This window comes from Aplidium turbinatum, chromosome 18 (assembly GCF_918807975.1).
Source record: "Aplidium turbinatum chromosome 18, kaAplTurb1.1, whole genome shotgun sequence".
Lineage (NCBI taxonomy): Eukaryota > Metazoa > Chordata > Ascidiacea > Aplousobranchia > Polyclinidae > Aplidium > Aplidium turbinatum.
The window spans coordinates 8889544-8904723 of NC_137489.1; the positions used below are offsets into that span (position 1 = coordinate 8889544).

At 35.8% G+C, this 15180-nt stretch overlaps 1 protein-coding gene across 6 annotated transcripts in view; it reads right to left on the reverse strand.

The window, feature by feature from the left end:
• Positions 1-926: 926 nt before the first annotated feature.
• The window catches only part of LOC145787645 (zinc metalloproteinase-disintegrin-like batroxstatin-1), a 28443-nt gene continuing 14189 nt past the window's right edge, over positions 927-15180 (reverse strand). For 4 of the 6 annotated variants that reach the window (XM_082599427.1, XM_082599428.1, XM_082599430.1 and 1 more), the window contains 15 exons: positions 14854-15053; positions 14001-14092; positions 13536-13703; positions 13013-13189; positions 12447-12580; positions 10894-11088; positions 10315-10477; positions 9002-9116; positions 8174-8273; positions 6326-6518; positions 5495-5566; positions 4422-4584; positions 3949-4056; positions 3706-3814; positions 927-2653 (listed from right to left, as the gene is read on the reverse strand). In XM_082599427.1, coding sequence (XP_082455553.1) covers positions 2518-2653; positions 3706-3814; positions 3949-4056; positions 4422-4584; positions 5495-5566; positions 6326-6518; positions 8174-8273; positions 9002-9116; positions 10315-10477; positions 10894-11088; positions 12447-12580; positions 13013-13189; positions 13536-13703; positions 14001-14092; positions 14854-15053 — 2125 coding nt within the window. In that variant the 3' untranslated portion in view covers positions 927-2517. The remainder of the gene's footprint in view (positions 2654-3705; positions 3815-3948; positions 4057-4421; positions 4585-5494; positions 5567-6325; positions 6519-8173; positions 8274-9001; positions 9117-10314; positions 10478-10893; positions 11089-12446; positions 12581-13012; positions 13190-13535; positions 13704-14000; positions 14093-14853; positions 15054-15180) is intronic. The other 2 variants (XR_014291422.1, XR_014291421.1) reach the window with 2 other exon arrangements.

Sequence of the window (15180 nt, forward strand, 5' to 3'; positions counted from 1 at the left end):
TTAAAATCTGCCATTTCTTTACAATCCACTACTCGTAAGCCCACACGATTATGCTGTTACAGAAAAAAAAAAACAGTGGTATCAGAAGGCCAATAAATAAACAATGGTAGTCTACAAATAAGAAGTTTTGTTCTTTCTTTTGAACATTTTCAGGTCTGCAAAATTCATAATTCCTGACACAGTAGTAGCCTGAATGGCACAAGGCAACTATGAGCGTTTGGAGATGTAGTGTGTTTTAGGTTTCATTCAAGTGTTTCGAATCGAAAACAAAGCCGTACGTAATACTTTAGTTTTAAAATAATAGCAAACAAATTTTGGTCAAAACGTTTATTTGTTTAAAATATGCGCAGATGCACACAGGGCCGGATTTAGCTGATGGGGGGCCCGGGGCACTTTTAGATCGGGGGGCCCCCTGTAAAAAAAAATTTTGCGCCTACGGCGCGAAAACCCACCTCTGCGTCTACAGTAGCATCAATCCAGCACTGCACAGCATTTTGCAAAAACTTCAAAGGCTGAAAGGAAGAAAAAATAACACAAAATCACATTTTTTTCACGTAGGGGGGCCCTTCAAAAGTTGGGGGCCCGGGGCACCTGCCCCCCCCCCCCCCCCCCCCTAAATCCGGGCCTGGATGCACACGCGCTGGCTATATAGTTTTGATCTTCACATTACACAGTCGGTTTGTTTGTATTTCAAAGACTATTTCAATGGTCAAGATATAGCTTTATGCTACCAACTTTTTTCAGGATTCTCGGTCAGCTTACCCACCAAGACTTGTAAGTCTTTTATAATGAGAGTTTTCAAGTGATACAGCTTCCATGGCAGATGTTCCCAATGTGACAAAACCACGCTCGATCACTTCATTGTAAATACAATGAAATTACAATTATAAAAGTTCACTACTCAAGACTTAATCATTAAGCAAAACTTCTGAAAAGAAACGACAATATTAATACTTTGCATACCAGCAATAACTTCCTCGGGCGAAGCAAAACGCAACTGACGTATATAATTCAACGTCACATAGTGAACACTGAATGACGTAAAGGTGCACTTATTACAAAAAGAACAGAACAAACGCTTCCACAACGAATATGATAGTCCAAACTGGTCAGTTAAAAATCTCAATATGAGGGATAGCAGACCACATATCTGCATCATATTTTAAATAAAAGTTAAGGTGAAATACTGCTTCTAAAAATGTCGTCACAAAACTTCGCATAGTAAGTTACATTGAATTTCGAAGGTATACAATTCAATCATCACAGTGTACAATGAATTTGATTTTCTCAATCGTCTGCAGAAAAAAATAAGAACATTTGAATCCCTGATACATAGGGGTAAGCCTAAAATGATTTGATGAAAGTCCAACAATGAGAAGCCATTTGGTCTTTTCAATGTCTTGGATCCAATTGGAAGCCAGAAGTCATTTTAACTTGTCACAACCAACGACTTCGCCTATTGGTGTGGAAGCAACTGTTCTCTCTGATAGGTCTACATAATGTGCCTTTGCAAAACGCGGTGAAGTCAAAGATGGATTCTTGTATTCTGCTGTTTGGTTTATTTCTCTTTACATTCTCATCTTGTTTTTCACGGACGATGTTGCTGGTGAGCTTCGTGCTTGCAGCAACGACAAGTGTTTCAATTGCTATTGCATGAGCGCGTACGCTAAATTGTGCGCCTGACGGCGAGAGAGCTCCTTCATGTAACCGATGCTAAGTTTCGGTCACATAGCAAAAATTGTAGGAAGTGTGGGGTGACTTTGTTTGATATCATCCACAGAGTTTATAATACATTTATATACCGAAAATAACACTTAACTGGCTGTTCTCAAGAAACTTCCATTCTTTGGTGAATTGAAAGGTCAAAGGTACGTTGAAAAAGGGGACCTGTTCGCAAGGTTTTCATTCCTGCTTCAATTTAGCAGTAAATTAATAAGGGTCTGAAAACGCATTCCTTTTTGATCTCTAATAACAATGACTAAATCCACAGCGCTATACATTTTAAATCTTTTGAAGATTCGTTAGGTAGGCCTACTCATGTGCAAACCACTAATTTCTTAGATTTCGTCGAGTAACTGATATTTCACAAGCATACAAAACATTGTTTCCAATGCTCATCTTTAATACTCAACTGTAGGCTTGCAACTATTTTTGTTTTTACTTATCAATTTCAAGTATCTCCATTTCAAAATTTCTCTATAACGGTAATAAGCATTCCACAGTACACAGTGTTACAAAGTTGCAGCTAATAACAATAAAAATGTTATATTTTTATTAATTGTAACTCTACAACAGCTAAGGTATATTAGCGACAAGGCTGATTTTTACTTTTCATATCAAGTTTACCATGTCATCACATTATTACGCGACTTATTCTCACTGCGTTATGCAAGAAAGGATACAATTTGTACCAATTTTAAAGTCTTTGGTTTAACCCGACCTGCAATCGATCTCAGATCTACCAGCTCCACAACCGAATGCGATAACCACTTGGACACTGAACCGGTTAAATTGTAGTTAAGAATCAACCTTCTTCAGAATGGCGGAACTAAACTTGGCAAAAGAAAAAGTGGAAATAGCTGTCATAAATGATGCAGATGAAGAAGAAGTATCGTTCCTCATTAAGGATTTGACATTCAGATCCTCGATGGCTCTAAGAAAACAATACAACAATTAAATAGTAAAATTTACTAGCAACAAAACAGCTTCAAAAACCATTGGATTTCAAATTAACAAAACTCGTAATGCAGAATGAGACCATGTACCACCAGGCAGCTATTGAGAGATTTCTTGTGTTCTTCATGTGACTAGACCACAGTACCAATAGATGTATCTAGTCAACATTTAAACATCTTGTCATAGCTTACAGTTACAAAAAAACGGAAGTTGTTTTTGTTTTATAAAACTTGTAATGTTGTATTGAACCCTATACAGGAGGTCAAAGTTTAAGTTTACTCATCTAATTGAATTACCGATGCGACCTACCTAGACGCCATTGGTCTTTAGACTTAATATTGTATATGTATATTTTTTAAACATGGAAATTCTTCAAGAACTGAGCTCTGGTGACGTTTTATGAAGACGACATGAAAGCCGAAATCACTCAAACTTTTTTTGAATTTATTATTTTCTTGTACAAAGATTATGCCAAATTCTGTGTTTTAGCTTAGCTTCGTTTTGAGAAGTTACTGATAGAAAAGTTCGTCGATAACAAATTGAGGTTTACTGATATCGTTACAGTCAAGTTTCTTTAAATTTAAAAGTAAATAAATATCAGAGATAGCCTGTTTTTACTGAAAATTTCAAAACCTGCCCGTCTTGGCAAATACAACATTGTAATGAGTTGATTGATTGGTGTATTTTGTTGTGCAATTCCCTATTGAAAGGGCCACCATGACAAGGAAAGAAGACGACTTAAGTTAAATCGGAAAAGTGTTTTGAAAATATATGTAGCGTTGGGTTAATTATTACTAGAAAAAAAACTCATTAGTAAAAAAACAAAACTGAAACCGGAATTAAGAGCCATAAAAGCTTTCCAGTACCAGAAACTAACTTCTAGCATCCCATCTGCGCTCAGCAATTAGAAAACGTGTCCTTCGCAGAATTGTTATTTATCATAATGTTGAAGACCTTTGTAATTTCCATTTTATTGATTGATCTACATAGCAAAAGTGTTTCTAACCTTTATTTCAACATAACTTTTACCTTTTGTTTTTCCAGGCTTTCAGTTTGGGATATGTTAATAGGACGACTGCAGCTACAATTGGAAGTGCTACAATGACTGATACAGATGTAATGGTGAGCCGCCGCCAATCTGACAACACAAAATATTGTAAGTGTTTGATGAATTATAAAATTTTGCTTTTAGAATATTAAACAAAGCTGATACAAGAATTAAGACAATTTTTAAAATTCTTACTGGCTTTATCCATGCTGAACACCACTTACCAAAAGCACCCGATGTACTCTCATCGTCTTCAGTATCTTCACTGAACACATCAGTTGTGTTGTCTGTAAAATCTTCGCTGAACACATCAGTTGTGTTGTCTGTAACGTCTTCAATAAACACATCAGTCATATTGTTACGACTATCTTCAGTAAACATATCAGTTTTATTACTTGTACAGTACTATCTTCAATGAATGTATGAATTGTGTCGTTTGTAGCAGCTTCAATTACTCTATGAGTTTTGTCGTGTGTAGCAGCTTAAATTACTGTATGAGTTGTGTCGTATGCAGCATCTTCAATTACTGTATGAGTTGTGTCGTGTGTAGCAGCTTCAATTACTGTATGAGTTGTGTCGTGTGTAGCATCTTCAATTACTGTATGAGTTGTGTCGTGTGTAGCAGCTTCAATTACTGAATGAGTTGTGTCGTGTGTAGCATCTTCAAGAAACGCATTAGTTGTATTGTTGGTATCACCTGGAATAAATACATCAGTTGTGTTGCCTGAACCATCTTGACTGTATACAGCAGTTGTTTTGTTTCCATTTTCGTTGCCAATGCTACTTCGGTTGCTTTGTACTTTGCAGTCAGGTGGGGAAAATCCAGCATCACAGTGACAATTGTCCAAATTGTCGCACTTCTGTAACATTTGAAGAGTTGATCACCACATTGCAAATTTACCAGTATTGTTTATCACAATAATTCACTTTCAAGCAACTCTGAATTAAACTTGTTGCAATGTTGCATGCATTGAAACTGATAGAGAAAACTATAACACTGTATGTCGGATGGCGGCTGCTTTGAGATCTCAAGTCTTTTTACTGCTGTGCAAACTCTATTGAGTTAATACAAGCCAATTCCACGCGTCATAGCAACTCAAACTATGAGCGTTTGTTACAAAACAACCCACACAGCAAATCAACATTGTTTAAACATTATACATTTTTACAGACGTTGAATCAAGGTAAAAAGGTTGATTTTCTATGTGGCAAGTTGAAACAAACGTGCTATAAAGTTCAACATGAAATATAATTGCACTTCAATAGACATCCTGTGGCACTATAAAATCTGTATGTTGTGAAACAAAAATCGTACTTTGCATCCAAAGAAAAAACTTTTTCTGAGACCTCGAACATGATTTTTTGATGAAATATGACAAATAGGATTTCATTTTAAAGTTTTATTACAAACTTACAAAAAGTAAGTATATTTAGCAAGTTAGTTAATGAATACTTTAAATAATTTTAAACTAAAGTGAAAAATAAAAAGAACATTTTGTGTGTTCATGCTGCTGGTGCGGTCCCAGACAGCAAATTATGCTGTTTTACATTGATTCAATGTCTGCAGACGTTGAATCAATGTAAAATAACAATTTTGCTGTTGGGAGTGTTTTAAAATAGGAACCGGTGAAATGTCAGTAACAGGTGGTTCAAACGACAAGTGGTGTTTATTTTCCACTTGTTAACTTACTTTTTTTTAAACCAATCAAGTTAAAAAGAAAACCGTAAGTAGACAGACAAGGAATGAAAAGTCTCACAACCACAACTTACTCCATTTCCATTACAAGAAACTGATGAGCAATTGTTAGGCTTCAAGCGAAAGCAACCACCTTGCGAGCAAATCTGCAAGTTATCAAGTTGCTGAAGAGTTGGCATTACAAGTACATCACAAAAACGTAAAAAAAAAAACAATATAATAACAAACGCCATGCTTTCTATAGGACAGGTATGTTACAATCGATATGCGTTGCCCCATGGCAGGCTACATTATATGTTCTTTGAGCAAGTGTGTTAGATTATTGTGCCATTCTTACGAGGCGTTATTGCCCTAAAGTAGGCTAACCTTTAATTACGCCATTTTTATTGCGAAACTTGCTTCTAGAAGATTTTGCGTTCGTGCGATTCTCGAAACGTATTTGACTTGTTGACCAGAGAATGAGTTTTCTTGTGATGTAATATTACCATTGTTTCTGGAAGCTTCTGGTCAAAGCAAACTAGCTGTGCAAATAGCCGCGTGATTTGAGTATGATTTTGAGAGTTGTGTATTAGAAGTTGAGAAGTCGTAATGAAAAATATGCAGAAGACGAATGTAGAGTTCTAGCTGATATTCAATAGTTGGTAAAAGTGGAAGATTGACCTTTGTAAAGTTGCTATTGCAAGTGGTAGCATATATCTATTTTGAAGTCAACGAAAAAGTTTGCTGTATTTTTGAAAGCAATCAACAATCTCGAAAGTAGAACTGTTTGACATTTAATTGAATGTTCAACGTTTGATATCCCAATAAATTACATTATTAATCTTTCCAAAGTCTCTTTATGTGTATAAGACATAGAGCGAACTGTGACAACGTACTTCAGGAAAAGTTCAAGAAATTACGTTTACCTTGTTTGGACCACATTGTGCGCCTGTTTCAACGAGAAAACGGTTGTTAGTGACCCCGATAACTGACAGGGGTGTCTTGCATTGATACACACCGCTAGCTATTATTAGATTGGTAAAGAGAACACTTTCAATATCGAATCTCAATGGGCGGTCAGCTCCCCTAGTACACATCAGTTTTCCACACAACAGGTTTCTAAAAACAGAAAAAGAATAACTTTTGACAAATGCCACAATGGCGACAACACACACATGAACATCTGAATATCAAATATATTCTGCTTAGACAACTACGAAAATATTAAACTTTTCCTCAATATTTAAAATGCCTATTCAATATTCATGTATAAAGTTTCATTGCATATAACTTTTAAAGTTTCGACAGTCATTAGAAACCTTCGCTTTTTATAGGCAAGCATCAGCTTCAACAGGTGCTGGCTGCCGTCATTTTTACATTGCAAATAAAAGTCAATATGCGAAATTTTTATCATGCAAACGGATATCTTTATACACAGACTATGACAACATGCAAGCTTTAAATTTGACTGGAGGGCGATCTGCAACACATAGTAGCACTTAGAACCGTTTGTAGAATTTGATAAGCCTGAGTAGCAGTTGAAAAAGATAGTATTTGTATATAGTTAAGTGATTTTGAACAACCATTGTGCTATTGTTACCACGCAAATATTGAATTGAATTTTGGCACTTGTGCTGGTGGAAATCGGTTGAGAATCTGGCAACACTGATAAAAGGAAACCGTGTTATTGTTTTTAAAGTAAAAACAGGAGTTTTGCAGCGATTTGAGATTCAGTAAAGTAATCAGCAATTTGTTTCTAACAACTATAATTTCAAAGAGAAAAAATGTACATTTAACGAGTCCAAATCGAAATTACATCGGCCTCCAGTCATCATTCTACTTGTAGGTGCACACGTTGCCAAGGCCTGTGTATGTTGATCGCTATGGTCATGCGGTTTTCGAAGTGACCGGTTATTGGATATGCTTTACACAACTTTCTTTGCAAGGATAATTACTGATATTAAAACAAAATTGCAGTATGATCTTGGGTTAGAGTTATAAACTAACTAAAGGCAACTAAAGAAACTTCGAGTGACGTCATGACTACAGCTACCCGAAAAGACTCAGTAAAACCAAACCGCTTTGGCATTTGGACGCTTTAATAGCATTGATGGCAATGAGAGTTTTAATGTGGCTTTGCTGAACCAGCATCTTATGTATGTTGACCAGACCCCCATACCGCATAACACATCATCGATTAATGCTATATCTAATTGTCGAGATGAAATTTCAGTTATAATTTCAAAAGATTTGATGTTAAGCCAACCCAATGGTAACAACACCTAAGTGAAATAACATGACTGCTACTACGTCATACCAGAGTTGTTTTAATTACAATTGCAATTGAGACATTTGTTGAGTGTAATTGTAATTGCAAAAAACTTAGGTCCAAATTACAATTAGGCTACGTTTGATAAATTGCACGCACGATGTCAGTAGGCTTCTGTTGAGCCGCGAGTTGAGGTTTAAAAAGGACTTTTACATTGCAACCTAATCTTTATCTAATGCAATTCTACTTGTTTTTGATAAAATCAAAGTGAAAAAAATCATCGATGAACATATATGTTGAAACGTTTAATTTTTGTAATTGAAACGTGTAATTTCTGACATTTGAAAGTAATTGTAATTAAAAAATTTCAAAGCAATGTCATTGAAATGAAAACTGTGTAACTGTTCCAACTCTAGACAAGAAGTTGAAGCAAGAATAGACTTTCACTGTTTCAGGAGAATTCTACCAAATGTGGCAACATAAATCATTGAGCAGAACAACTCACTCTCGATTGCACCGCAAAAACACTCCTCCGACTTGGCCGCAATTGCCATTCCGATCTCCCAACTGATTTAAACGATAGCAAACTGGAGTTCCTTTGGCAGCTACGCACAAGATGACATGAGTAAGCCTTTGGTTTTTCATCAAAATGAGTAAAATTTCAAAAAGGTTTTAGTTGGCAATAAACTAAATTTTTAAAGCTTACTTTACCATGTCACAAGTACTTCAAGTTAATGGGCTTGGATAAGCCAAAATGTTGCCGCAATACAAACGCTAATTTAAAAAATTGACATCGTTTTTATTTATTAATAGTTATAATATTATTAATTATCATCATGACTCAGAATTTTAAGCAGGCTATACTGTATATTTTCGGTTACAGTAGTTGGAAAATCGATTTAAACCACAAGGTAGCCCCAAAGATAAAATATCCCGAACGAATCAAATCAGCAAAAGTAACCTACACAATCTGTGGAATTTTGTACAGAAACCCAAAAGCTCAACCGTATTAGTCACGAATCAGTCCTCTCATTGAAATAAGTTGGCATTCGTATTGCAACATCCTTTGTAATCATGGGTCCGATTTCAGATCTGTTCGGTTTTAAGTTGATCATCTCAGATAATTTTTCAAATGGATAGGTGTTTGGCTAATTTTACCTAATAAAACACGTTTTTCCCATTAAACCCGTTTTTTTTCGTACACAAAAAAACGTTTTTTCCTATAAAACCCCGGCTGAGTAATGTACGTGAATTGGATTTGCTATCTACGTTGAAGTTTTTAAGAAAAAGATAGAAATGCAAATTATATCTATAAAACCATGTGACCACTCACTCGGTCCCCACATTTTCTGACACTGGAAATCGTGGGTATAACAAAATCCTTTTATGCAGTAAGCCGTAGCATTTTGGCAAGGAATCCCATTTTTTAAATGCATGTCCTCGGGGCACTAATGCAATAACAAAAATGTTTAATTTTGAATTGAAAAAAGGATTGTAGAAAGTGTACAATGCCACGAATTTATTGATTATTATTATTATCTACAACCGTAGCTTTTTTCTTTATTTTGTGCTGAAAAAAAAAGAAAGAAAATAAATATTCATATGACATGTTTCAGGACATGAAGTTCATAGAAAAGCCTGTTCATCTAACAGCATTAAATTACATCATACTGTTACATTATACATTAAATTACATCATACATTAAATTACATTATACTGTTTTTATACTGTATACTATACTGTTAAACAGTTTGAATCAATGGGCCACAAACACAAGAGTTAAAATGAACGATTTTATAAGAATGACAAATGACAGAGAAGTTTGGAAGACCATGATTGCCAACGTCTGTATCAGATCAGGAAAATAATCATCATCATACTGTTTTGATACACGTCCTAAATTATCAAGCTGTCTACACGTTCATGGACCAGCCAAAACTAACTTTTAATAAACGCAAACAACGGCTTCATTACTTTAGAAATACACATGAAACAACAACACTTAACTTACAACACGCCAAAACACTTCTTCACAAAACTGTTCAGTCTTGATAATATTACGTTAAGTTTGTAGGTTCTGGATGTAAAACAACTGATCGTATGATAGTAATACACAATGTAGAGATAGAGAAATAAAACAAAGTAACTTCAGCGGGTTTAACATGATGTATTACATACACAAATATAACATAATTAAAATAAACTCAAACGTTTTCGACACGTACATGTGTCCTCATCAGGAATTACATATCTGCAATATAAATAAAATACAAATTGTAAGTCAAATTTACCTTACAATTTTCATTTTATTTATATTGCAGATATGTAATTCCTGATGAGGACACATGTACGTGTCGAAAACGTTTGAGTTTATTTTAATTATGTTATATTTGTGTATGTAATACATCATGTTAAACCCGCTGAAGTTACTTTGTTTTATTTCTCTATGGTTCAACAAAGCAAACTCTCTACAAAAGCTTTAACAATGTAGAGACTTCACAAAACTTAAAATCCTTAATATGAAAATCCACAAAAGAAACACGTCGACCATAAATGAGATCAAGTACTGAAGTAATCTACATAACATGAACTTTTTAGCAAATATAACTTTACCATAAATTGAATGTAATAATTAAATCTCTTACGTCAGCAGATAGGCCAGTACAATACTCTGGAAAATCGCATTCGTTGCCTTCGGTTCCTCTGCACTCAGTATCAGCAGAGGTGTACTGACACCCAATGCAGCATAGTCCCACGTCGCATTTAGCTCCGGGTAGGAGTTTACAAGTAGATGGGTCGCAACAAAAACTAAAAAATAATATATGTGAAAAACACATGCAAAACGAGTGAAATTTTTGCAAATTTCAGATAATCTTTTTTCACACAAGTATGCTTATTATTTTCTTGATGTTCATTAACAGATTGACAGACTTTAATAAATGGAAACATTAAAATTTACATTTTTTTTATTGATTTTCTTATTTTCTAGTCTGCTAGGATGATAGCCGTTGTTTTCATCAAAATTTTACTATTTAGGGTACTTAAAAATGTCAAACTAACTTCTAACATAGATTTGTAATGACACCAGTAAAGACTACAAAACTTTCAAGTCCAATGAGCATGAAAAGGCATTAAAAACTCGAAATTTGGACAAAGTTCTAACCATATGCATCAGATTTAAAAAAATATGGCACAAAATCCAATACACAAATAGAGGCCGGAACCTTTTACAAAACTCTGGTGTTCCACAATCACATTCTTCGTTTCCTTCTACGATGTCATTTCCGCACTCTGGCCCGAGATATACCCGTGACGGAGAGGGAACGTTATACAAACAGCTTTGGATGTGAGATTCCCGGTAATTTTCTAATACCCCTCGACTGCAGTTTGACCAATCTTTTATTGCTTTTGTCCGAGGTCTGTTGAAAATACCAGCACATAGGCCTACTTTTACGTGAATATTTCAGTCTCTCAGAGAACACAACCCAGAAAAACTAAATTGATTGACGAATTTCATTCCAAAAGTAGAGTTAAAAAATTAATAAACAATACAAGAATATTGAAAACATTTTTTTTTTAAATTCATATTTCAAATTGCTCACGAATGTTTTGCCCATAGATAGAATGATACAGCTGACTTATTCCTAACAATCAAGTTTAGTTCAGTTTAACACCACATTCGATTCAATGCACTATAGCAGAAAATAAAACATTACTTTAATTTATGTTGAACCTACAGTGTCGAGGCACGAAAAAATATGCGGTAACACATTTCTCTAAGTACCCCCATGAGATATTTTACTGTGTAGCTTACGGATATTGTTTATTTGGAACAAAATTAAATTTGTGAACAAAGGCGTTGAAGTCATCATCAACTGTGTTGTATAATTCCCAGTCAAGAAATGATTCATGCAATTTTGAGAGGTTACTTTTAACTGAACGGAACAAAAAGTCTATTTAAAAAAAACGGTGTTTTGTTTGTTAGGATAAGCTACTTAAACGTAATTTTGTCGAAAGGCTGGCAGTATAGTTAGAAACAAAAAGTAATGATGTCAGTAAACGCCCGTAGGTGTAGCCCAACATATATAGTGGTAGGCCTACTTCGTAACGAAAATTTATAGTTCTAAGTCATGTCATTTGCAGGCTCTTTAATGGCTAAAAAGTCCAATGCGCGACTAGCAGGCGCATGTCACGATATAACAGAATATAAGATGGGCCAATATAGTAACAATATATAATAAAAAGGTTCTGCTGGTAAAGACATTTCTGCACATGCTACCATTGAAACAAGTACTAAGTCGTCCATGTTTTCGGTCAAACAAGATGGCGAACAAGCAAGAGAATTGGCTTCATTTTCCGTAACTTCATGTGATCTCTCAATTATTATTATTCATACTCTGCTATCTAATTTCAATATGCAATCACATTTGAACAAATTTTATTTTCATGCTTTTCACTTCACTTTTTTCGCTTCACTTCACTTTTCTTTCACTTTACTTCTTCAACTTTTTCACTTCACTTGCGTTTCACTTCACTTTTCACTTCACAATGTCGGCTGCATAGCTGAGTGGTGAGAGCCTTGGAGCGGCAATCGAAAGGGCGCCGGTTCGACACCGCTCAAGAGCATGCGGCTGTGTCTTTGGCAGGACACTTAAAGGCATGCCTGAAGGTGGGCATGAAGATTGGCTTCCTTGCCTTCCCGTCCACTTAATCTAAATCTTCAACCACCGGGTGTAAGCCTGGATACGACAAACAAAAAAACTTCACTGCAACTCACCCAATAGATGCGGCCATAATGCAATGAGCGTCTGTAGGGCAGTCACATTGATCGGTGTCATGCAGGAAGCCGAAGTTGTGTCCCATTTCATGAGCTACAATAGTTGCTACACGAAAAGCATCGTTGCCTGGATCCTGTTTTCCAAACATGTGTAACTTGAATGAAAAGAATCTACAGGGCGTTTCAAAAAAATTTACATCATTGTAACCTACAGTCTTGTCATTTTGCCAATTATCGTTTATACGATGTCAAACTTTAACAGTATGTACAGATGGCCTACAACATGAAATTTTATCTTTTAAATTTCAGGCGTTTTTCTTTTTAGATGTATACAATAGCGTAGAAAAATCATTTTGTGTACTGGAGTATGCTAGAACACAGTCGAATATGACTGCAGCGCGTGTATTTGTGGAATGATTTGGAAGAAAAGGGCCAAATGGAACTGGACATGACATAAAAAGGTTCGAACAAGAAGGTTGCTTGTGCAGAATTTTTTGAATGATTTCACGAAAAAAAATCGAAAAAAGGTAATTTTTGCTTTTGGTATGAATGATGTTGTCATTTACCTCATTAACACCGCAGGATTGTACGGTGCACATCGTGCCGACAGGCGCCAGGCCTGCGGTCGTACCGTTGAAGGGAGCCCCATGCAACAAATGCACAGTATCAACATAAACCCAAGCAGAGGTTGACGGCTCTGAAGACATTTGATGTACTCGAAAAACAATTAAGTTATTCAATGTCTGAGAAATAGAAAGCAAAGCAATGTCAATAGAAAACAGAAACAAATACACTTGAAATTTATAGTAACAGTAAAAAAGATCAATTTTTATATGCGACAGTTGGTATATAGGCTACAACTTGGCACTGTTTTTGCTATCAAATAGACAACAAACAATATTGACGCCACATTATAAAAGTAAAGTAGGCTACAATAAAAGAAAACGTTTTTTTTTTTCATAACTAATCGACAGCTTCGGTGAAGTAGGCCTACTTGGTTTTTGAAACGACATTGATCTCGTTTGGGAATTCCAGCAAAAAATACAGTGGGCTGACAGTAAAAGCAACGATACAGGTTCTCCGACTTACAGTTGTGGCATCACTTGATATGTTTATTCTGTCTGCTTGGGACCAAACCTCAATACCAGAAAGCACAATTCTTATACCGACACCAAATATTTGATAGAATCCGTCAATATAATTGGCAAGTTCTTTCACATAAGACTCGATAACTGATGAGTTTCCGATTCTTGTGGCCTACCAAGGTAAACATAAAATAGATAAAAGAAAAAAGAATGACTAATTCCAAGGCAGAAAGTCAATCTACCACAGCTACGCCACAACAAACGAGAGGCAAACTGCATGCTTTCTTTTGCTAAGGACCTAAGGAGTTAAGGACCTTAGGTTCCTTAGGACCTAAGCAGCAGTTATGAAATAAGATTTTTACATCGTTGTTGACTTTCATGAGTTTCGTACTAACAACATATTACATAACCCAAGAATGCCTCAAAGTGCAAAAGCAATCACAGACGTACGCAAAGCAAAAATACTCACAAGAGCAAAATCGACCACCAACAAAAGCTCAACGTATCTCTTTGGAAGAGTGGCATTACGATTCTTGGTTGATATTGCTTTATTGGAAGTTGCTACACAAAAAATCCAACACATAAGTAAGAAAAAATCTAGCACGTAATAACAACATGTGGTTTATCTGCTTAGCAGTGTTATGATTGGAATAAAAATACTATAAAAAAGTTAATGTCTTCGGATCCCGTGAAACCCTCTGGAATAACTATCAAATAAATGCAAGCATTGAGCAAGGTTTCATTCCGTCCCCATTCGTGGTCATGGCATGGGTAGAATAAGATAAAGATTCAAGATTTTCTGAATTTTGGTTAAGTACGTTAAAGCAATGCAAACGCAACGTTTACTTGCCATTTACTGTAACACACCTCTGTCTAAAGTCTAAACAATACCGTTCCGTCAACGGTTTCAACAATACTGGGTTCTGTAAAGAAAACGCTTGAAACTGAACATAGTGATTGATTGATTGAATCTTTATCCTCGGACTGGGAAAGCTTCTTGCAGAGCTTAATCCTGGCAGTTTCGCATACTTGTAGACTAGAGGCTTTGAATCACTGACGCAGGCCCGGTCACCGAGATTGACAGAGTGAAGTTTCCGATTGTTGAAGTCTTGTTGCCGGGGAATTATTCCATCCATTAGATGCCGCTGAATGGAGAGCAGTCCTTAACGTGCGTTGCTCAAGCGCACACCCCAAGAGTCGAACCAGTGCCGCTTGATCTTGAAGCTTCTTCATTCCAGAAGTCACGCGCTAACCAATTGAGCTATCGGGGCGGACTAGTGCCTTGATTATCTTACATTATACAATCATAATAGCTAGCCTACCTCTAGAACGTGACTTTAGTTTGTCAAGAAATGTGTGAAAATCTGAATGGGAACCATTTTGTCCGCAAGTGGCATTTGGCTTGTTGCTCGTCATGTCTTGTGAACGATAAATCACGTGCTGTGTGGCTTGGTTAGGTTGGGCTGTTGTATCAGACAATGGTTCAAAAATAAAGGAGTCGTCAGGTAGTATAACACATCCCCTAAGAAGTTCAAAAGTATAGTTATGAATACAAGAAGATTGACAGCAAATAACGGAGAAACACTTATTTGTTGTTAACAGATGTAGGCTACAGGTAAAATTCCACAAACACAAATATATTTTTTGAA